We start from the raw sequence: 25704 nt of genomic DNA on the forward strand, positions 1-25704 counted from the left end.
GAGATCACAAGTAGACAGAGAGGCAGGCAGAGAGAGAGAGAGAGAGAGAGAGAGGAGGAAGCAGGCTCCCTGCTGAGCAGAGAGCCCGATGCGGGACTCGATCCCAGGACCCCGAGATCATGACCTGAGCCGAAGGCAGCGGCTTAACCCACTGAGCCACCCAGGCGCCCCGCTCTTCTGCTCTTAAACTAGGATTTACACCATCAGTTTCCCTGGTTGTCAGGCCTCTGGACTTGAACTTGAATTACACCACTGGCTTTCTTAGGTCTCAAGCTTGCAGATGGTAGATGGTAGGACTTAGCCTCTCTAATTGCATGAGCCAATTCTTCACAATCAATCTATCTCTATATATGCAAATATATATATATATACACACACACACATATATATATAAACTCATCATCAGTATTTTTAAATCATTTTTTTAAAGATTACTTATTTTAGAGAGAGAACATGTGTGCGCGTGCAAGTGGGGGGAAGGGTAAAGGTAGAGGGAGAGAGAATCTCCAGCAGACTCCCTGCTGAGCACAGAGCCCAATGGGCTTAATCCCACAACTGTGAGATTATAACCTGGGCTGAAATCAAGAGTTGGATGCTTAACCAACTGAGCCACCAAGGCATCCCAATACATTTTAATTATTAATAACAATTACATCAATGCCATTTTATTATCAACTGTTATATTTTATTAATACTATATTATTATTATATTATTACATGTATATGTCTCTGCACTTGGTTCTGTTTCTCTGGACAACCCTAACTTACACAATTTCCAAAACAAAATATAAAATGCTATATTGGGGTGCCTGGGTGGGTCAGTTCTTAGGTGTCTGCCTTTGGCTCAGGTCATGTTCCCAGAGTCCTGGGATCAAGCCCCATATTGGGTTCCCTGCTTGGCAGGAAGCCTGCTTCTCCCTCTCCAGCTCCCCTGTGCTTGTGTTCCCTCTCTCACTCTATCATAAATAAATAAAATCTAAAAATAAATTAAAAAATAAAATGTTATATCATTTAAAACTGATGTATACATGTGAAGTGTTCAATTTAATTTCAGGTTTTCAAAAATCAAAGCTTTAGAATGGGTTTACAAGATAATAGAAGAAATCCAAACAAATGGAACAAATGAAGAACCCATTATTAAAGCTAGTAAAATGGCTTTATTGACTGGGATTGACTCATTATATAATGAGTGCAAAAAAAAAAAATCAGCAAGCCTATTTTTATCTTTTGTAAAATATCCTGGGCTTGTCCTTAAGTTCACTAATTCTAATATCAAGTAATGGAATGATACACATAAGTAACAGGGATCTTTAGAACTAAATATTAAGAGAAATTAAATAAATACAGGCAAATCCCTAAATGATTCATAACAAGGGTTCTTGTTCCCTTGCTACTTGAAAGCTCACTGCTACAAGAGCTATTGTTAAAAATCTGGCACTGTAAGCAAATCGATGGGTTCAGAAGAATTAAGGAAGGGATAAAAGTATAAAAAGTCAGAATAGCGTAAGGGGGGCTGATTGGGCAGAAAGCAAGGTTAAGTTTTGCTTTTTTATGTGGTATTCTGTTGTCCAAAAAATTTTCCTCCTTCACTGCCTACTTTTATTCCTAAGTTTGTTATACTTCCTATAATTATATCAGAAGTTCATTTGGTTTAGCAGGTATCTGCTTTAATTTATTTAATTTTTAAAACTTAAATTCAATTAATTAACATATAGTATATTATTAGTTTCAGAGACAGAGTTCAATGATTCATCAGTTTACACAACACCCATGTATCTGCTTTCAAATATAAAATCATACTTTTCAAAATGTGTTACTTGCCACTTGCTCTCACTGTATATCCTTTTGTAAAATTTCTTTTTCTGTGTGTATACATTGCCAATTAAAAAATACATGAAATAAGTTAAACAAAAAGAGAATTCTTTCCCTTTTTGGGGAAAGATTTTTAATTTTTTTTTTTTTTTAGGGAGAGCATCAGTGGGAGGAGAAGCAAATCTGAAGGAGCCTCCATGCTGAAGGGAGCTCAATGCAGGGTTTCATGACCCCGAGATCATGACCTAAGCTGAAACCAGGAGTTGGATGTTTAACCAACTGAGCCACCTGGGAACCCAAAGAACGCTTTCCTCTTAATATCTGGTTGCAATGGGTTTCACTGAGGAAATGGGAACTTTGCTAGGAGAAGGAAGGAGTAGTAATTTACAACAAAAATACTTGTGGGACAGGGAAAATGAAAATATTTGGAGCTGGGGGAGCGTGGCTAGGAAAAGCATCTAGTAAAAGCAAATAAAGGAGATATGATGGTAGATGTAGGAGATGCCAAACAAAGAAATTTCTTTGTGAAACATTTCTCTTTGTCCTTGTCATACTCTAAATGGCATTCAATTTTTGCATATTTTACTCTAGACTAGTACCGGTTAATACTATAGTTCAGCTACATTATGAAAAAAAAAACAGACTTCTGGGGTCATAATCACTAGTTACAACACTATTTATATGGAAAATGCATTCTGAATTCCACTTAAATGAGTAAAAAATTTTTGAAACATAACTTATAACTTATTTCTAAGTTTGGCAAAGTATATTAACTTACAACATAAAGCCATAAGCTCCCAATTTCATTTTTACCCACCCATCATATTGCATAGCACAAACACAACATAGCTGAAAGGGTCAATGAGCTGAACATAAGAACTACTTTGAAAATTTAACCCTCTCTTCTGGTTAATTCAATTTTCCAGCCTCGGTGGATAGATTTAACTATTCTTCCTAGAATATACAGAAGTAGGTTTTTGTAAATACTATCTTCATTCAAGGCAGCATTGGCTGGCCAGTATGAAAATAGCTGGGTGCTGGGATATAAGCATGCTGGGTTCCTCTGGATCACTTACTCTGCTGGCTTCATTCACTGTGTTCCTAGCTCTTGAACCAGCTCTTTGTTAGGCACTATGTTCCCAGACGAGGGATTACTTTTCCATCCATATAAAATCTGAAAAGGTTGTTTTTCCCCAGATTTATCTTAAGTGGGTCTCTTATTCATGGACTGGGAAGCTGTGCTCAATGAATATTAAAATTAAGATCTCACAGGGGCACCTGAGTGGCTCAGTCAGTTGAGTGTTCAACTCTTGGTTTTCTCTTAGGTCATGATTTCACGGTCCTGAAATTGAGCCCTGCATGGGCTCTGCACTTAGTGGGGAGTTTGCTTGAGATTTTCTCTTTCCCTCTCCCACTCCTCAGCCGACTTGCACTCTCTCTTTCTCTCAAATGAAGAAATATTTTTAAAAAGTTAAGATATCACATATCATGATCACATGAACCCTTCAAAATGCATCACAAAATATTTTTGTGATATATACAAAATATATTTCTTTAAAAAAGAATATATCGACTCAGGTATAAACTATTTTTTAATTTTTGCAAATAAGTTATTTCTCTTACATTATTACTTTAAGAAATATGACTCTTTTCTTTCAAGACATGTATTTATTTTTCAAAAATAATAAACTTACTCATCATTGTCCTTTGTTGTAGATTTCTTCCTTTTGGTTAAACTGAGGTGACTCAATTTTTTCCTCTTTCCTATATACACAGAGTAAAAAGAAGAACTTAAAGTTAAGGGGGAAATTGTCAAATTTTAAATAGAATTTAGATCACGAAACTTTAGATAGAGAATAAAAAGGTAGACTAATGAAAGAGAAGTAAAGAAAAAGTATCCTAAAATTGGCTATAGAAAAGAAAAATCACTATTATGAATAATTTTTCAATAGCTATTTTTTAAAATTTCCCAATATCCCAATACTTTATTCATAATGACTTTATGTAGAAAAAAACGAAACTTTAGAGATAAAGGATACTTTCATCAGATATTTCAATAAACAATATCATCTTAAAGTTTCCAGTTTGTATTATTTCACTCCTATTTTTTGCCTCAAAGTTAACAGTGGGTTGGTGATTTTTGTTTTTTAAAGATTTTATTTGTTTATTTGACAGAGAGAGAGATTACAAGTAGGCAGAGAGGCAGGCAGAGAGAGAGGGAGAAGCAGAGAGCTCAATGCACGGCTTGATCCCAGGACCCTGGGATCATGACCTGAGTCAAAGGCAGAGGCTTAACCCACTGAGCCACCCTGGTGCCCCGGTTGGTGATATTTATATCTACAAAACAGTAAGTTTCTAGTGATGTCACAGTAAAATAAATTTGATAAATGTGCCTGACTTTAAAAGCATATTGAAAAAATGCATAATGATTTACTAAATTCTTGGAAAGATCCTGTGTGTGGGGTTGAAAGGTAAATTTGATTTTACAGCCTAGTAGAATATGATGTTTGTACTTATTAGTGGTCAAGTAGATAATTGTTTAATGAGTTCTCCATTTAGTTGTTGGTTCTACTGTACTTCATGGTACAGTATAACATACACTTCAAACATATTTGATGTATAACAAGTATTTGAGGACATATTAGCAAAAAAACAATCTTTTTTTTTTTAAGGATTTTATTTATTTATTTGACAGACAGAGAACATAAGTAGACAGAGGCAGGCAGATAGAGAGGAAGGGAAGCAGGCCCCCTGCTGAGCAGAGAGCCCGATATGGGACTCGATCCCAGGACCCTGAGATCATGACCCGAGCAGAAGGCAGCGGCCCAACCCACTGAGCCACCCAGGCGCCCAGCAAAAAAATTCTTAATATCTTACATACACTGCCTTTAATAAATGTTTATTGAGTGAATAAGCAAGCAAATAAATGAATAATTGAAACTTTTTACTACTAATGAAGTCCAAAGAAATCATTTTTTAAATGTATAGTTGGTGACAACCTCCTTACACTATGTATTATTATGTTGTTCCATTTGTTTAACAACTGGCACAGGAACTATTACTTAACTCAATGTCCTTATTCTTCACAAAGGAAAAACAGATGAAATAAATTTTATTATTTCATGTAACCCAATATACTCAAAATACTACAATTTTGACACATAATAATATAAAATTATTAGTGAGATCATTCATATTCTCTTTCTCACACTGTCTTTGATACATGGTGCATATTTTATGCTTATAGCACATCTCAGTGCAGATAAGCCACACTCCAAATGCTCTGTGTCTACATGAATTGGAAAGTATAGCTCCATGTACTACTGCAGGAGGATCCGATACTTCTAGATGAAATAACAGGAAGGCAATTTCTTTAAATTTTCAAACATAATTCATTAACATATTAATGTACTGTCTGGAACAGACTTCCCAATGCTGGTTGACACTTTTCCTTCATTTAATTTTTTTTTTTAACAGAAGCTGTTTTGTTGTTTGCTTCCTTTTTAAAAAGAATTTTTTATTTTATTTATTCTTTATTATATTATAATCTTTTATTAATATGTTTATATTATAATATTAATTAATTAATTAATTAATTAATTTGACACAGAGAGAGAAATCATAAGTAGGCAGAAAGGCAGACAGAGAGAGACTGGGAAGCCGGCTCCCTGCTGAGCAGAAAGCCTGGTGCAGGCCTCAACCCCAGGACCCTGAGACCATGACCTGAGCTGACGGCAGAGGCTTAACCCACTGAGCCACCCAGGCACCCTTTTCCTTCACTTAATTTTTATTCCATTATTCTTACTTGCTCCTATTACTAGGGGAAAAGCTTACTTAATGTATATTTTCTATTCTCTGATATTTAAAATTTCACTGAGTAAGTTGGTTCAGAAACTGATGAACAATAACTTCCCTCATTGTTACTTTAGATCTTATAGATTCTCTCAAAAAAACCCCCAACAAACAAACAAACAAAAAAACCAAAAACCAAAAAAAACCCTAAAACTGTATCATAACTAAATTAACTCAAAATAGTCTTTAATTCTAAAAAGAGAAAAAGTTATGATTTAGAGATCTTCCTAAAGTACTGGTTATCTCTCTCATTTTAACTTTTCATTATTTGACTTGTCTCTACCCTTAAATTCCAAATAGTAAGAGTTTATTTAACAAAGCATTAAAGGGAAAAACAGTAACAATATTTTATTTATGACTTTAGAGAACTCTTGAGGAAAAAAAAAATTTGTTAAAATCCATCTTTCTTAAAGAAAAAAATCAAGCTGGGTATGAAATCCCCTGATACACATTAAACCTTATTTTCAGAAAATCTTTGCCTAAAGGTTAATACTAATTTCCTGAATTTTGTGCTATGCTGTCTGCATTCAATAAAGGTCCACAATTAAATATTAAAATTCCTTTGTTCCTTTAACTTGTAATTAATTTTCACATTTTAGTACCATCAGTCAATAAAGTTAGGTGAGAAATAGTAAAAGAATGCTTTATTTGAATTTTCACCAGGTGTTCAATGCCTGCTGAAACATTTTTATTATGGTAAGGGGATTAGATATCTTATTCTATAAAATATAATCAATAGCATTAATCTCAATCTTCTTATAGAAGGACTTACATTTCTAATATACTTTTCCAATTGCTAAATAGGAGGAGTTTTATATCTCTAAGAATAACACTTGGATCAGTCAGCAGAGACTATTGGGACTCCAATATATTATTAAGAGTATTCCAGTTACTGGGGTTCCTTGGTGGTCCAGTCGGTTATAGCATCTGACTCTTGATTTTGGTTCAGGTCATGAATTCAGGGTTGTGAGATCCAGCCCTGCATTTGGCTCTGTGACTTGGGATTCTCTCACTCCCTCTCCCTCTGCCCCTCTACCCCCCTAAAAAAAGAAGAAAAAAGAAAGAGTATTCCAGTTACTAATAACTGCTTTCTTTATTTCATTTCATTCTATTAGCAATTAACATATAGTAAACAGCTGTAGATTCTATACAGACTTTTTCTTGCTAGGTTATATATAACAAATACTTGTGAATGTGATTTCCTTTAAAGACAGTTTCATAAAACACTGGTGAAATATGTACCATCGCTGAATCTGGGCTACATTCAAAATTGTATTCGGGGGCACCTGGGTGGCTCAGTAAGCCTCTGCCTTTGGCGCAGGTCATGGTCTCAAGGTCCCTGCATGGAGTCCTGCATCAGGCTCTCTGCTTAGTAGGGAGCCTGCTTCCTGCCCCCTCCCACCCCTGCTCTGCCTACCTGTCTACCTACTTGTGATCTCTGTCTGTCAAATAAATAAAATCTTAAAAAAAAAAAAAAAAAGAAAACTACCCTTTAACAAACAAACCAACCAAAATTGTATTTGGACTTTCTGGTAAGGCTCAGGGAGCCCCTTCTCTAACTAATGAAGATAATTTTCAACAGATCATGATGTTTAGAAATATAATCAATGATGTTAATGGTAACAGCTAACACTTAAATAGTATTTTTAGGACCAGGCACTGTTTTAAATGTTACATATATATTGGGGCACCTGGGTGGCTCAGTGGGTTAAAGCCTCTGCCTTTGGCTCGGGTCATGATTCCGGAGTCCGGGGATCGAGCCCCACGTCCGGCTCTCTGCTCAGCAGGGAGCCTGCTTCCTTTCCTCTCTCTCTGCCTCTCTGCCTCCCTGTGATTTCTGTCTGTCAAAATAAATAAAATCTTAAATGTTACATATATAAACTAATCTGCAAAACTCTGCATTGGTCACTCTTATTCCCATTTTACAGGTGAGGAAACAGAGGCACAGAATAGCCACATATCTTATCCAAGGCTCTAAACTAGTAAGTGGCAGAGTTAGGATCCGAGTCCAACATCCAACCCACTGAGCCACTCAGATACCCCGAAATCATGTTATTCTTTTAATTAACCAAATTATTACTATTAAACAAGAGTGGAGAGCAAAGAAATGCTTTAGAGGATCAATTTATGAAAAATAACAATGTTAATGGTTCTTTTTTTAAAATTCAAAATACCTTTATTGAGTCCCATGGAAGAAATGTAATATTCTTAAAATATTACCTATATTATTGAACAGAAAGGTATCAATGAGAAAATTAGAATTGCTTTTTAGCTACTAAAACATTAATATTTGAGAAGTAGAATGGTAAGTTTTAAAATCTTTCATCCGAATTAGATTGTAGACCACATTAAGAAGCATTTGGCCCATATATCTCAAACTGCTCATCATATATTTAACCTGATAGTAATTTATCAGCTCCTTTGAAATACATATTGTTCCTTTTCCCACTTAAAAAGAAATCAGTCTTGCCAGAGGTCTACCATTTGATTAGTCTTTTCAAAGAAACTGCTTTTGATTTTGTTGCTTTTCTTTATCACTGCCTTGTTTTCTATTTAACACTTTATTTGTATTTAATATCTTTTATCTTTTACTATTTCCTTTCTTGTATTTCTTGGGATTCATTCTATTCTTTTTCCATCCTTCTGAGTTAAATGCTTGGCTTATTAGTTTTCAATCATTCTTCCTTCCTAAATATATGCATTTATAAGTATAAAATTTCCACTAAGGACTGTTTTAGTATAATTCAGTATTTAAAGTTTTCCTCTAAGTTTTTATTGTCATCATCATTCAATTCTAAATATTTTATATATTCCATTATGATTTTTCTGAACAATGAATTATTTAGAAGGTTCTAGGTTTCCAAACACATGGGCTAAAATTTTTAGAGGGCTGCCTTTTTATTATTGATTCCTAACTACACAAAATTTTGGTCAGAGAATGTGACAGCAATTTTAGTATTTTGAGACTCCAGACTGGTTATATTTTTGTAAAAGTTTTTGTAAAACACATGCTTTATCATGTGTTGGGTATTACACTTGTTTGACCACAGCTCATTAGATCACACTTGCTGGCTATGTTCAAATTGTTTATACCCTTCCTAAGTTTTATTAATTTCATCAGTTTCTGAAGGAGGTACTTTAAAATTTACTATAATTAGGGATTTGTGAGTCTCTTCTTGTACTCCTGTTCTATTTCATTATGTTTTGTTTTTGTTTTAGATGCACATAGTTTCAGGAAACTTTTTCTAGTAGTGACTCTTCCTTTCTCTCACTATGAATAGATTCATGTATTTTCAATAGAGCTTTTTTTTGTCTTCACTTCTATTTTTGTCTACATTAATATTCTTACAACAGCTATTAATTTTTTAAAGTCAATATTTGCTTTGTTTTTTTTCTATCCCTTTACATTTAATCATCCTATGTCTTTAAGCCTAAACAATAACGATATTAATAAAAACAGTATGTATTGAAAACTTACTACATGCCAGGCCATGTTCTGAGTGCTTTTTGTATATTACATTATCTAATTCTCACAACAATCCTGAGGTAGAAACTATCATTTTCCCCATTTTTACAGGCAAGTAAATAAAACACACACACACACACACACGCGCACGCACAATTATAAAGTCAGTTAACAGATATTCTTCTGCTCTCTAAAAATTATAAGAATCTTAAAACACTTTAGCTTCTTTTGCTTCCTCATCAGTATTCCATGCTATTATAGTCTATTATTTGTTTTTAACCCCATCTTAAATTGTTTGTCTTTTTTTCTATAGTCAGCAAAATTTGTAGTCACATTTTTTGTATTTGGATTTATAATTAAATTTGCCAACATGTTTGCTAATTTATTTTCTTACCATTGCTCTCTGCATTCCATTCCTTTACCTGAGGCTCAGTTTACTTCTACAAGTACATTTTTTAGTAGTCCCTTCAGGGAGTCTCTCTGAATGATAAATTCTCTCAGACTTTGTCTGAAAAAAAAATCTTTATTTCATCTTCATTCCTAAATAAAAATATTCATCTGTGATTTTTAGTTGGTATTATTCCACTTCCTGCTGAAGTCTGTTGATATAAATGAAAAGTCTACAATCGGTCTGTCATTTCCTTGGGGGTTATATGTCTTTCCTCTGGTGGCCTTTAAAATTTTCTCTTTGTCTTTGACAATTTGCAATTTTACCATATGACTATGTGTGGATTTGTTTTTATTCATCCTGCTCATACTAAGTATGCTATTCCAATCTGGAAATTCTCATCTTTCCTTAAACTGTGAAATTGAAATTATGAAAAACTGATAGTCCTTTTATCTTAGAATACTGCTTCAGCCCATTTTCTTTATTTCCTCCTTGTGCAACTCCTATCTGACATATATTGGAGCTTCTTAGTCTATTCAACATTTCTCTTTACCATTATATCATGGTCTCCATTTCTCTATCTCTGTGTTATCACATTGCTACAGTCTGGCTGATTTCTACAGATCTATTATCTAATTCACAAATATTCTCTTTGACTATGCAAATTTGTTGTTTATCCTTCTACTCTAATTATTAAATAATAAGTTTGATGCATCCTTCGTCTTTATTGAAAAGCATAATAGTTTGGAGAAATTTGCTAAGGGGCAGAGGAGGGCCGCAATATAATGATAACACACACATACAAACATATATAACAAGGAAAAATATATATGATGGTAAGTAAATAAATATATTTCTCTCAAAAGTATAAACTCACTTTTTTTTATTTAAGGATTTTTTTAATTTATTTGACAGAGAGATCACAAGCAGGCAGAGAGGCAGAGAGAAGCAGGCTCCCCGCTGAGCAGAGAGCTGGACGTGGGGCTCGATCCCAGGACCCTGAGATCATGACCTGAGCCGAAGGCAGTGGCTTAACCCACTGAGCCACCCAGGCACCCCATAAACTCACTTTTTTATAACTCACTTTTTTTTTTTATAAACTCACTTTTTAAATTAAATACATATCTCTCAAAAGTATAAACTCACTCACCCTGTTTTTGGCCCACATGGGGCCAAAAGAAGTCTAAGTAGAGAGAAGAATTAGGAACAGAGTTTTCTTTTTTTATACGTATAAATGTATTTAAATGTAATAATAAATCTTCTATTCACATAGTACATAGTTCAAATGTACATAGAAAATACATATAAATACCTAGAGGAAGAGTATTCCAGAAGGAATACAGGCTGAGACCTGTAAATGCAATGACCTTGTGGCAGGAAGGGGTTTAACATGATTGATGAATAGCAAGAAAGTAAGAGTGGTTAAAGTAGTGTAAACATGGGAAGGGTAACAGAAAAGGAGATAGACGAGGTGGTCAGAAATTTGATGATGTATGGCCTTAGAAGTTATGATTAGGTTTTGAATTATATCCCAAGTGTGATGGGAAGTGGATTGCACTTAAAATGCCCTTGAAAATGCTATTTAAATAAAAGTACTTATTTAAGTGGCATCTTATGTTTTGTACAATATTTAAAAACTGAGAATTGTTAATAGAAATTATGAGATCATAACTTAAATTATGATCTCATGGAACTTTTACTTTATGACTCAGGATTTCTTATTTCTAAAACATGTATAACATATTAGGACAAGCAATGTAATGATTACAAATGACATAATGTGATATAAGATCCTAGAGAATTCTATGTTGAGACTTTTGATATATATATATATATATACATATATATATATATCAAAGAGTATATGAAACATATATATGTGTACAGTTTAATGAATCAGTGTAACCACTATTTAAGTTAAAAAATAGAATATTACCAGTACCTCAGGAACACTTGCTATATGACTTTTTAAAAAAGAGCTTACTTAGTACTATAATCTGTGATAATTATCCACTTAAATGTCAACCAGGATCATGTGACCAATCTTTTTATGGGCAAAAGGAATGTTCCCTTAAGTCCATATTTAATTTCAATATGGAAATTGAGTATGTACACTTAAAATCTATTCATATTTCAGTATAGAGATGTGCCATCTCTAAGGCACTAATTTTTAATTTTAAACAAAAGATAAATTAAGTGTATTAAAAACAGATAGAGCTTGAAGAAAATGTATACATCTTCATACATTTTTGTGAAAGCAAACCTAATAGTAATAGCTTTAAGATAAAAAGCACTAGGTTTAAGTAAAATAAAAGTTAATCAAAAGTTTAAGATCTCATTATAGGTTTCATTACAACAAATTAGGTAAAATGAGACTTCTTTGTTTCTGTGTAGCTTCTAGTATATTCTTAGCACTCAATAAATGTTAAACAATAAAATATGAATTAGGCTAATCACAGCACATCTAAAATATATTTTATTAAATTTGAGCCTACTTAGAATTTTATATTATAGAAACCTGACATGTTGCTGATTCATGACCTTTTATAATATTAAAAATTAAGTCTATGAAATCTACAATCATATATCTTTTAAATAAATATTTTAGCAATAAACTATGAGAGAACAGAAATATGCATGGTCAAAATTAAACTAAATATTTTAAAATAAACAATTTCATAATAAAATTAGGTTATTCTCTAGTGGAAAACCCTACAAATTTTTTTGCAAATGCATTTAAGATAGTAAAGGAAAAGAAGGGAATGAAATATAATAAATAAAAGCAAGCTATATAAAGATAAACGAAATGTGGATAAAACTAAATGGACAACATGAATAAAAATAACATTTATAAGTATCTCTCTTAAACTGTAGTGCAGCAGTACCTGAATTATATGCCCTTTAATTTATGCACATGATGGATAGCTTGTTAAGGGGTATATCTGTAACCACTATAATTGATAGTAGCTGAAGGCAGTCAGACCATAATTTCTATTTAATGGATGGGATAGTAATGGAACAAAGTCTGCAGTAGCATTTTAAAATAAATGCCTAGAAAGTTTACATTTATGTCCAAAATCATACCTATATATTCTAGACTTCTTTATGTTGAATTCCTTAAGAAAAAAACAGTTGCAGCAAGACCCATATATTAATAAAAATTCTGATTTAACCAGTAACTAGAAAAATATGACAATAAATGGAAAAGAATGTTCAACTAACCATTTGATGGTTCATTTTTGTGCTCTTGTTCTATAGAGCTTGCAGGAGAAGCAAATGGGCTCATTTGACAAGTTCCAGTTGTTGGAGAGTAAGTTATAATACTTTTCTTCCTTGTGATTTTTGAAGAATCGAATGACTGAAAATAAATATTAATTTGAGACAAAAATACTTATGTTTAGTTCTTTGAGAATGCCTTTTAAAACTTGTAAAATTCAAACCAGCATTATTATCCTTGCTCTTTCTTTTCAGAATTTAAATACACTCAATTATCATTTCCAAAATGAACACTATTCTTAAAGTTCTGTAGATATTTCAGGTCTCCATACTGACTAGAGCATCTCAATTAGGTTATTTGTGAAAATTTAATATTAAAGGTTTACTACCTTCTGAGATGGTATTTCCAAACAGTTTAGAGATGACTGACTCTTCCAGTTACATCCTGAGTTGAGCTGTCTGCTGAACCTGAGGTATAATTATGGGCTGGGCCAGGGAAACTCTCAGAAGTACTGGTAGTAAAACCCACCACAAGGAAATCCTAGGAGGGGTAAGTGCTTTCTTAAACCTTCACAAAGTTGCTCTGACATGGTGACTTGTCTTAAGAATAAGCAAAATAATGTTGGGGCACCTGGGTGGCTCAGTGGGTTAAGCCTCTGCCTTAAACTCAGGTCATGATCTCAGGGTCCTGGGATCGAGCCCTGCACTGGGCTCTCTGCTCAGCAGGGAGTCTGCTTCCCCACCCCTCTCTGCCTGCCTCTCTGCCTACTTGTGATCTCTCTCTGTCATATAAATAAATAAAATCTTTACAAAAAATAATCAAAATAATGTTCAAACAATTGAGTATTAACATTTAAGGCCCTTGGGACGCCTGGGTGGCTCAGTTGGTTGGGCAGCTGCCTTCGGCTCAGGTCATGATCCCAGCGTCTTGGGATCGAGTCCCACATCGGGCTCCTTGCTCCACGGGGAGCCTGCTTCTCCCTCTGACTCTGCCTGCCTCTCTGCCTGTGCTCACTCTTGCTCTCTCTCTCTCTCTGACAAATAAATAAATAAAATCTTTAAAAAAAAAAAGAAAACAAAAAAAACATTTAAGGCCCTTGAGAATTCGGCCTATCCTATATGATATCCTTCTATCCTCTCCTCTGTTCCTTACACACCTTGTGCATACCTCTCATTGGAGACTATCGACTCCATAAGATTACAAATTATTTTAATAATCTTTTACATTTCTGTCTGCCCCATTAAAATCTGAATTCCTAAAAATAAATATTTCTTCATCTTTGTGGTCTAGAACTCAAAAATCTGTAATGAATGAATGATGTAAAAGGAATAGTCCAATAACTTTGGCCAAGCCACTCTGAATTCATTCATTTGTTCATTAGTTCATTCTTCCAATATGAAATGACACCCATATCCCAGCCACTTAGATTAAACACATTCGGGCCACAGCTCATTCTGTGATCCTAGGCTGGAATGTCCTTTCTTATCTTCCCCAGGATGAAATTGTTCTTCAGTTTAGGTCCCCATTTATGATCCACTTCCTCCAAACATCCATTATCACACTATTAATTTCTTGTTCTTCTAAATTCCTTTTAAACTCTTTTCTGTAATGCTTACTAATCACCCAGAGCTTGCTAACTAATGTGTACAAAGAAAGAGAAAAAATTATTCTGGCCTCATGAACAGCAGAGAAGTGTCCAAACAGTAGTAGAGGTCTTAACTACCTAACAGTAGTATAGGTGCTACAAGAATTGAGAGGAAAGGAAAATCAAAGTGGGCTGCAGTAATTTTACAGAAGGATTTTTTTTTTTAAGATTTTATTTATTTATTTGATAGAGAGACAGTGAGAGAGAGCGTGAACAAGGAGAAGGTCAGAGGGAGAAGCAGACTCCCCATGGAGCTGGGAGCCCAATGCGGGACTCGATCCCGGGGCTCCAGGATCATGACCTGAGCTGAAGGCAGTCGTCCAGCCAACTGAGCCACCCAGGCACCCTTACAGAAGGATTCTTGTGAGGAGGAAAGATGAGGCTTAGATAAGCAAAAATGAAAGGTATGAAAAACCTGAAATCTAGAAGTGCTACAGATGGCATAGACTGGATTTAGGGGATTAAAAAAGGTCTGAAGGTTATGATGTTACTAACATTGTAGAATTAAACTTATTTTGGTAGCTGACTTGAAATAGTTATATAATTCTCCATTGTCAATGATTCTTGATATCTAAGACATCTTGGCAAAAATAGTGGCTGTGTCACCTTTTTCAATAATCTTGGTATTATTTCCAGTATCTATAGCATCAATTTTTTTTTTTTTACAGTTAAGGTTTTAAATGATAAATACTTTTCCATATTGGGGAACCAGAAGGCTTTCCATTCTTTATTTTATGTATCCACGGTAGCCACAAATGTAACCAATATCTTTTTTAAAAATCAAACTATAATATCAAGTTATAACTCTAAAGCAATCTTTATTGTAGGGTGAAAAGATTTTTAAGTCTCTTTATCAGATGTTTATTATTACCTCTCCATCTTGAGTTTTCACCTGTTTGTATGTATTTAGTCATAAACTATGACATTTATCCAATCCTACCCTACCTTTCCAAGAATTTATTGCCCAGAACTATTTCACTGTATATGTACAAGAAATGGAAGTCACTACACTAATGTACATTTATGTCAATCTGTTTTCCTATTTTATCAAAAAATTATTTTTTCCAATTGCCAAATATCTAAACATTACCTATAGATCATACATTTCTCCTTGAAAACCATTTTCTAGCTTTCATAAAATAAGTCTGTGTGTGTTTGTGTGTGTGTGTGTGTGTGTGGTATTTTTTCCCCCATATCTTAAAATACTTAAACTTTTTGGGTCGGGGAGTGGGGGGGAGAGGAGGGGAAAAATCCCAAGACTTCTCTGCTGCTTTCTTTTTTGGGCCATTTGTGTTAGTTAAGAGGAAAAATGTCTGTCTACAATTATTATACAAAGAGGGAAAAATGAAATTCTACCTTCCCTTACTATCCCACTAAATGTTCTTCAGTAATTAACACATTCTTATATACCTGACTGCTGATATATGCAAAGGCATAATCTTACTTCTCTAAGATTTTTTTTCCCCCTCAAAAGTTTTGTCCAGGTCCTCTAACTTTAAAACCCAGAAGATGCTTAAAAGTGATCCCAGAACCCATCTAACCTATACCAGGAACAGTCAAGATTGGGATTTCAGAGAAGACAGCTACAAATTGAGAAGTCTAGCATTCTTTCCACTCTGCAATGAAGAGTGCTAGCTATCAGATCCTTTAAAAAACAGTGGAAGAGAAAGTGAGCAGACTAGATTTGGCTAGAGAAGGAAAGGAATTAAGGATGTGAATAAAATTAGGAAAAGAGAAATCAGTAAGTCATAATTCTATAATATTCAGTGACTCCTTAGAGATAGTTAATGTGACTATTAAAAAAGATGCTATGATCAGCCCAAATACCACCATACTTTTTGTAAAGTGGTCAAATTTTGTATATTAGCAAAACTAAAATTTGGGCATTGATTTTTCTGTCTAAAAAAAAAGAAATGAATGTTCGCTTCATAATTTCAACTATAGATGACATTCTCCTTCAATATCTTTCACAAATTGTAGCTTGCTTTGTCACTTTGTCTAAAGCATATTCTACCAAAAAGATGCCTCTATTGCGTTGATTTTTACCTATTATAAAGTTTAGAAAGTACCAATTAAGGGCTCTTTTGGGATGAAATATGATGGAAAGGTTGTGCTATTATTATTATGAAGTACTACCCTATGCTATCAGTGAAATATTTAAAACACAGGTACTATAGATATTTGGGTAACCAGAAACAAAAGAAAAATTAGGGCATTAAAGGGAGATAATTTTTCATAACCTTACACTGGTTAATTAGGTCATTGGAATGTCTTACCTAAGACATTATTATAAATTATTAATACTATTATAGAGTTTATATTTAAATATTCTAAATATTAGCTGTCTTGGGTTCCTTTCACAATTTGGGCCTAGGGTTCTCAGAACAGTCCTAGGGACCAACTAACTTCTTATCAGCTACCATGATTATCATTCTTTTTTTTTTTTTTTTTTAAGATTTTACTTATTTATTAGACAGGTAGAGATCACAAGTAGGCAGAGAGGCAGGCAGAGCGGAAGAAGCAGGTTCCCTGCTGAGCAGAGAGCCCGATATGGGGCTCGATCCCAGGACCCTGGGATCATGACCTGAGCCGAAGGCAGCGGCTTTAACCCACTGAGCCACCCAGGTGCCCCATGATTATCATTCTTAATGGTTCTAATAATGTGGGGTTTCATTGTTATTTGTTATAATAGCTATGGGCGCAAAAGCATTGTGCACTAATCTCAGTGATCTACAGAGATGGCAGAGAAAGAATATAACCAACATATTAGATCTATGGTGATAGAAATGTTTTATTTATTTTTTTTAAAGATTTAATTTATTTATTTGACAGAGATCACAAGTAGGCAGAGATGCAGGCAGAGAGGAGGATGCAGGCTCCCTGCCTAGCAGAGAGCCCAACGCGGGGCTTGATCCCAGGACCCTGAGATCACGACCTGAGCCGAAAGCAGAGGCTTTCACCCACTGAGCCACCCAGGCGCCCCGAAACATTCTATTTCTTGATTGGGTGTTTGATACACAGAGGTATACACTTGTTAAAACTCATTGGATTGTACACTCAAGATCTGTGGATTTTATAATATATAAATTTTACTTTGATAAAAAAATTTTAATAGAAAAATAAAAGAAACATTGGCTTACAAAGTTGATACATTGATAGTTTCTATTTATATTCATTATTGTTCCACAATTTAAAAATATTAAAATATTTTTTAAAAGATGTATTGGGGCACCTGGGTGGCTTGGTGGGTTAGGCCTCTGCCTTTGGCTCAGGTTATGGTCTTGGGGTCCTGGGATCAAGCCCCACGTTGGGCACCTCTGCTCGGCAGGGAGCCTACTTCCCCCTCTCCCTCTGCCTGCCTCTCTGCCTACTTGTGATCTCTCTCTCTCTCTCTGTCAAATAAATAAATAAAATCTTTAAAAATAAAAAGATTTATTTATTTATTTTTTGGCAGGGGGAGGAAAGGCAGAGAGAGAGAGAGAGAATTTTTAACTAGATGCCATACTGAGTGCAGAGCCCAATGCAAACCTCAATCCCACAACCCTGAGATTATGATCTGAGCTGAAACTAAGAGTTGGACACTTAACTGACTGTGCCATACAGGTGCACCTAAAATATGAATATTAAAGTTAACATTATTCTGCAACTATCCTGTATGTAACTCCTGAGATTTTAATGAAATATTTTCATGGATGTTTCCCACCATTCCTTCATATATCCTCATGTTTCTCAGAATATAAAGTAAGTTCCAGCTCAAATATATTTTTGTCTGTTTATTTTTTAATTTTTTTAAAAAGATTTTATTTATTTGACAAACAGAGATCACAAGTAGGCAGAGAGGCAGGCAGAGAGAGAGAAAGGGGCTCGATCCCAGGACCTGGAGATCATGACCTGAGCCAAAGGCAGAGGCTTAACCCACTGAGCCACCCAGGCGCCCCTTGTCTGTTTATTAAAGTATAATTTACATACATTAAAATGGTCAGCTTGAGGAGATCTGACAACTGTATACTCTGATGCAACTACCACACAAGATATAGAACATTTCAACCATTTCAGGTTTTCTTGTACACCCTTCTACTCAATTTCCATTTTCTAGTTCATAGGCAACTGCTTCCTAATTCCTATAATCATTGATACCTCTACCTATTCTTGGACTTCATATAAATTAAGAATGTAACTTTTGGTTTGGGTTTGTTTTTAAGATCATCTACATTATTGCATGTGGTAGTAGTGTGTTCCTTTTTATTGCTGAATAGTGCTCCTTTGTATAAATATACCAGAATTTATTTTTCCACTTTCTGATTAGGAGACATTTGGATTACTTCCAGTTTGGGCTATTATGAATTAAGTTGCTAAAAACATTCTTGTATATGTTGGGGCCCCTGGGTGGCTCAGTCAGTTAAGCCTGGTAATTTCAGCTCAGGTCATGATCTCATGACTCATGAGATCCAGCCCAGGTAGGGCTCCATGCACTCAAATGGAAGTCAGCTTGGAAGTCAGTCTCCCTCCCCTTTCCCCCCACTCACATGCATGCTTTCTCTCTCTAGGATAAATATATCTTTAAGAAAAAAAGAAAATCTTGGGTGCCAGGGTGGCTCAGTGGGTTAAAACCTCTGCCTTCAGCTCAGGTCATGATCCTGGGGTCCTGGGATCAAGTCCCACATCGGGTTCTCTGCTCCACAGGGAGCCTGCTTCCTCCTCTCTCTCTGCCTGCCTCTCTGCCTACTTGTGATCTCTGTCAAATAAATAAATAAAGTATTTTTAAAAATTAAAAAAAAAAACAACTAAATAAAAGCTGGAATTCTCCAAAGCATGTGTCATTTTATTTATTTATTTATTTTCAAAGATTCCATCCATTTATTTGACAGAGAGAAGCCACAAGTAGATGGAGAGGCATGCAGAGAGAGAGGGAGAGGGAAGCAGGCTCCCCGCTGAGCAGAGAGCCCGATGTGGGGCTCGATCCCAGGGTCCTGGGACCATGACCTGAGCCGAAGGCAGAGGCCTAACCCACTGAGCCACCCAGGCGCCCCGCATGTGTCATTTTAAATTCCCATCAGTAAAAGAGAGTTCCAGCTGCTCGACATCCTTATCAGTCTTTAGCACTGTTTTAGTTATTCTCATGTTTCTTTGCTTTTTTAAAAGATTTTTATTTATTTATTTATTTATTTGAGAGGAAGAACATGAGTTGGTGGGAGGGGCAGGGAGAGAAAGAAAAGCAGCACACTCGCCACTGAATGGGGAGCCCGAAGTGGGGCTTAACCCCAAACCATGACCTGAGTCTAAGGCAAATGCTTAACCAAATGAGCCACCCAGATGCTCCCCCCCCTTTTTTTTTAAGCGATCTCTACTCCCAACATAGGCCTCAATCTCAGGACCTTGAGATCAAGAGTTGCAAGTTCTACAACTCGAAGCAGTCAGGTTCCTCTAGTGTTGTTTTTTAAAAGCCATTCTGTTTTGTTATTTAGCTCTTCTAGTGGGCGGGAGTGGTAACCATTTGTGGGTTTCATTTGTATTTCCAATGATAAATGATGTTGAACACTTTTTCATATGCTTTTTCATATTCATAACACTTTTTCATATTCATTTAAATTTTTTTTGTGACATGTTGGTTCAAGTTTTTGTACATTTTATTGTACTTTTTATTGTTAATTTATATATTATAGATACAAGTCTTTTGCCAGATAGATGTATGACAAATATTTTCTTCTTAATCCCTGGTTTGCCTATTCATTTTCTTTTTCTTTCTTTTTTTTTTTTTAAATTTTATTTATTTATTTGACAGAGAGAGACACAGCAAGAGAGGGAACACAAGCAGGGGGAGGGAAGAGGGAGAAGCAGGCTTCCCGCTGAGCAGGGAGGCTGATGCAGGGCTCAATCCCAGGATCCTGGGATCATGACTTGAGCTGAAGGCAGACACTTAACAACTGAGCCACCCAGGCACTCCGGCTACTCATTTTCTTAATGGTGGCTTTTGAAGAGCAAAAATTTTTAGTTTTGATAAAGTCTACCTTATTAACTTTATCTTCTGTAGTTAGTACTTTTTCTGTTGTATGAAATTTTGTCAAATTTAGGTCTCAAAGATAACTTCTTGTATTTCCTTCTAGAAGCCTGATGCTTTTAACTTTTACTTTATGCTTATGATTTTGTGTATCAAGTGAGATAAAGATGAAGATTATTTTTTTCCATAGGGATATTTAAAAAACTTTGTTCTTACTGAATCAACCCAATATTTCAAAACATTTCAGGGGCACCTGAATGGCTCAGTTGGTTAACTAACTAACTCTTGATTTCAGCTCAGGTTATAATCCCAGAGTCATGGGATCAAGACCCACGCTGGGCTCCTTGCTCAGTGGAGAGTCTTCCTGGGATTCTCTCTCCCTCTCCATTTGTCCCCACCAAGTAAATAAATAAATCTTTTTAATAAATAAATCTTTTAAAAAAATTTAATAAATTTAGTCAACTGTAAAGATAATATGAACCAAAAAGTTTTAGAAACTAGATTTTGCCAAATAGAATGAAGATTCATAAAGGACTAAAGGATAAACACTTCAGGTACACTAAAGGAAAAGCAGCTATGTTAATGGAAGGCAGCCTGGGCTCATATAATAGTTTAGCTGTGTCTTAGCTGTGCTATTGTGGATATACCACTTACTCTGAATTTTAGTTTCCTCACTCAATCTAGCATATCCCTGGAATATTAATGCCTATGTGACATGGAGGGTTTCCAGAGCTTGAAGGAAGGAGGGTAAGGCAGTGGAGTTCACCTTTAAGATGTCTTCCAAGGGCCTAGAATCTCTCTGTGTCCCCAGACTTGGTGAGGTATTCAGTATTGGGAAGTGAGAGGTGGCCGAAAGAGAACATGCAGAAGCAAAGATGCAAATGAGACTGGTGCTACAACTGGATGTCTAGACCATCTAGCTAAGGGATGCATACTGCTCCAGTCCAAGAAGTGCCACTTCTATCAGAGGATCGGCCAAATGATGGCCTCATATCCAATGAAAGCCCAGCAGGCCCCAACTTCACAGAGAAAGCCAGCTTACTTTCAGGAGAAGGATGAGATTCATCTACTTGCCCTCCTCCCAGAGGCACAGAATGTAGCCATGGTGGGTAAGTGATTTGCAATCAGAAAAGTTCAAGGAACACGAAGAAAATAGTAGAAAAAGCAGGATAGATAGGGTCAGTATAGGCAGCTAGTACTGCCAATTTCTTGGGCCAGGATCCACAGCATCACCTCCTTTTCCCTCTTGGTGAGGGGAAGGAGTGAGGCAAAGGAACTCACAACACTGTTATTCAAACAATGGCTTTCATGGAAAATCTCCCTAGAACTTGAACACTTTATCTGCAACTCTACTTCCACAATCTAAAGCTTTTGAAAGTGGCATGGATAGGGATGCTGTTTTGAGAGAATACATGTGAAAAGTATATGTTCTGCTGTTGTTGGGTGAATTATTAATGTTAAGATGGCAAATTCTCAAAGTTGATCTGTAATCCCTGTCAAAATTCCAAATGGGTGTTTTTCAGAAATGGACAAGATGATCTTAAAATTCCTATGAAATTGCAACAGATGTAAAATAGCAGAAGCAATTTTGAAAAGGAACAACAAAAAGAGGGTTCACGTTTTCTGATTTCAAATTTACAGTAATTATAACTTTATTTTGAAAACTTAATTAAGACAGTGTGGTAGTGGGGCACCTGGGTGGCTCAGTGGGTTAAAGCCTCTGCCTTTAGCTCAGGTCATGATCTCAGGGTCCTGGGATTGAGCCCCACATCGGGCTCTCTGCTCAGCAGGGAGCCTGCTTCCTCCTCTCTCTCTCCCTGCCTCTCTGACGACTTGTGATCTCTCTGACTCTGTCAAATAAATAAATAAAATCTTAAAAAAAAAAAAAAGTGTGGTAGTGACATAAAGACAGTCAGGGATGAATGGAGTAACTTGAGAGTGCAGAAATAAATCCTTACATTTATAGCTCATTGATTTTCGACAAAGGTATCAACACCATTCAATGGCGGAAAGAAGATCTTTTCAACAAATACTGCTAGGACAACTGAATATACATGCCCCTACTCTCATATCATGTGCAAAATTAACTCGATTAGGTAATAGTTTCTTAGATGTGACACCAGAAGTACATGCAACCAAAGAAGAAGTAAATTGAACTTCACCAAAATTTAAAACTTCTGTGCATTGAAGGAATGCTACCAAGAAAGTAAAAAGACAACCCAGAGAACCCGTGATTAGGTGACAGTATTCAGAATACACAAAAGTAAAAGCACAAAATCCTATTTTAAAAAGGGTATCTAATTTGAGTAGATATTTCTCCAGAGAAAATATATAGATGGCCAATAAGCATGTAAAAAAATGCTCAATATCATTAAAAAATGCTTAAAACCACAATGAGATACTGCTCCATACTTATCAGGATGGCTAGAATCAAAGAGTCAGATAATAGCAAAGAGGATCTGGAGAAACTGGAACCCTCCTCATTCACTGGTAGTGGGAATGTAAAATGGTGCACCTGTAGAAAAGAGTTTGACAGTTTTTCAAGAAGGATGGAATTCTCATGTAAGTCAGCAATTCCACCCCTAAATATCTAAAGAAAACTGAAATACGATTCATCTATAAAAAGGAGTGAAGTACTGTTACAAACAACAAGATGATGAAACGTGAAAATGTTATGAAAGCAGTCAGTCACAGAAGGCCACAATATTGTAGGACTCCATTTACATGAAATGTCCAGGATGAGCAAATCCATAGAGACAGCAAGTAAATTAGTTGCCAGGGGATGAGAAGAGGAGGAAGTTAGCACCACTTAACTGCTAAGAGAGGGGTGCCTGGGTAGTTCAGTCATTCTGCCCTTGGTTCCAGTTGTGAACCCAGGTCCCTGGGATTGAGCCCCACATCAGGCTTCCTGCTCAGTGGGAAGCCTGCTTCTCCCTCTCCTACTCCCACTCCCCCTGTTCATGTTCCCTTTCTCGCCCTGTCTCTCTCTGTCAAATAAATAAATAAAGTCTTAAAAAAAAAAAACCAACATAAAACGCTAAGAGATACAGGATTTTTGGCAGGAGGGGGTGATAAAAATGTTCTGGAATCAGATAGTGGTGAAGGTTGTTCAACATAGTGAGTATACTATAAACTACTGGTGTATACTTCAAAATGATGAATGTTATATGAATTATATATCAATAAAAATTCCTGAAATAAAAAAAAGAGAACTATTAGAAAGTATATGAGATAATTAGAAGATATAAACAAAGACTGTCCATTTGATGGTGAAGGAATTATCAATTCTGAGAAATACGATAATACTATTATAGTTTTTTAAAAAGTCTTTCTCTTTGGGGCGCCTGGGTGGCTCAGTCATTAAGTGTCTGCCTTCAGCTCAGAGCATGATCCTAGGGTCCTGGGATCGAGCCCCGCATTGGGATCCTTGCTCTGAGGGAAGCCTGCTTCTCCCTCTCTCATTCATCCTGCTTGTGTTTCCTCTCTTGCTGTGTCTCTGTCAAATAAATAAATAAAATCTTAAAAAATAAAGTTTTCTCTTTTAAAAATAATCATTGAAGTATTTATGGATGATATGGATGATATTTCAGATTTGTTTCAAAATAATCTAGTATGGGGTACTAAAGTATATAAGGGAGTATAAGTGAAATAAGTAGGCTTGTGTTAAGAATTATCAAAGCTTGCTTATTAACAGGTAGTGCATTACCTTTGTCTCTGTTTGAAATTCTTAATAATAAAAAGTTTTAAAAAACACTATTTTGTAACTATAGTGAAATAAAGGATCTAGGAAATAATCATCAATGAAAAAAAAAAACACTCAAGAAAGATTAATGGGAATTTTATTATGGGTTAATCAAGGTGATTAATACCCGAACCAAAAATCAGATCATTTTGTGCTCTTGAGGGGATGTGATAGGAACTATACACACTATCTATGAGGTATGTTTATCAAAAAGTTGAATGAGAATCTAATCAAGCCTCTAACTTTATCAGTTTCATAGCAAATCTGAAGAACAGAGAAATCATTTGAAGGACACCACAAGAACTAATCAATGAACTCCTGAATATGAAATACGCTTACAAAACAAATACCTGTTTTCTCAAAAAATAAATTATAAAAAAAGGGTAAAACTTAACTAGATTTAAAAAGACTTAGGATATATATAAATAAGTATTATAATGTATAAGCCTGTTTTAATCCTGATTTTAATAAGCCAACTATAAAAGGATATTTTGAAACAACCATAGAAATGTGAATATGGACTGTGTAGAAGATATTATTATGGAATTAGTATTAATTTTATAAGGATGATAATGGCACTGTGGTTATGAAAAAAGACATTATCTGTTAGAAATACATACTGAAGAATTTTCTGATGAAATGACATGTCTGGGTCCTGTAAAACATGCCAGGAAAAAAAATACACAGATACACACACATATGTACATATACATATATGCATACGAAACAGAATTAACAAAATGTTAATAATCGTTGAACACAGAAGTTCATTGTATTATTCTATTTTATGTTTGAAAATTTCTGTAATAAAAGGGGAAGGAAGGGAAGGAGAGGGAGGGAAGGAGAGAGGAAAGTAGATTTGAACCAAATCAGTAAGTAGGACTGCAGAATGAGAGCTATAAAATTTTCCAATGTCCTGAAATTCAAAGTTCTTTCTAATTTCAGGAGGTGGCAGAAGTCTTGTCCCAGAGAGATAAGACAAGTTTAGGCCCTAGGAATAGTCAGAAGTGTCCTACCAATAGTAAGGGAGTAATCTAGCTTGGGCATCCATGCCTAAATTAGCAACCTCCCCAACCTTCCCCAATTTGCACTGCTATTCCTTCTAGCAGCAAGCCTACTGAATTGGCCTTGGTAGGAAGAATGGTCCTTCCCTTCCTACCTGTAGCATCTGCTTCTTCCATTTCTTCTCTGAGGTGGCCTGAACAAAATTATGTACATGATTAGGTAGCTAGCTATCCCTATAAATTCATCTGAGTTGCCACTGGCAGCAGTTTGTAATAAATAATTCAGCTTCATTTCTAAAAATTCTTCTAGAAACAGTATTTGGATGACAATGACTTGAGCAGCTAAAATATTGTAGGTGATGAAAAACTAGAACATTCTTTTAACTCCTCACCACCCCCCAACAATGTGGGAGGTTCAGCAAATGATGGTACTTGTAGTATATATTCCAGATATTAAAGGAAGGTCACAATATCATAGCTGTTTTCTCCATTAGGAGACTCCTAAAGAAAATGATTTTTGCAGACTTTCCCTAACATCATGCAACATTTATCTCTATGAAGGTCTGTAGATGCTTTGGGA

The 25704-nt window shown here is 35.4% G+C and overlaps 1 protein-coding gene across 2 annotated transcripts in view; it reads right to left on the reverse strand.

Moving 5' to 3' along the window:
* The window catches only part of ITGB3BP (integrin subunit beta 3 binding protein), a 71840-nt gene that overhangs the window by 24784 nt on the left and 21352 nt on the right, over nt 1-25704 (reverse strand). For both annotated transcript variants that reach the window (XM_059138236.1, XM_059138234.1), the window contains exons 3-4: nt 12741-12876; nt 3507-3576 (exon numbers count right to left, since the gene is read on the reverse strand). In XM_059138236.1, coding sequence (XP_058994219.1) covers nt 3507-3576; nt 12741-12876 — 206 coding nt within the window. The remainder of the gene's footprint in view (nt 1-3506; nt 3577-12740; nt 12877-25704) is intronic.

The sequence above is a fragment of the Mustela lutreola genome, chromosome 10, assembly GCF_030435805.1.
Source record: "Mustela lutreola isolate mMusLut2 chromosome 10, mMusLut2.pri, whole genome shotgun sequence".
NCBI classification, from domain to species: Eukaryota; Metazoa; Chordata; class Mammalia; order Carnivora; family Mustelidae; genus Mustela; species Mustela lutreola.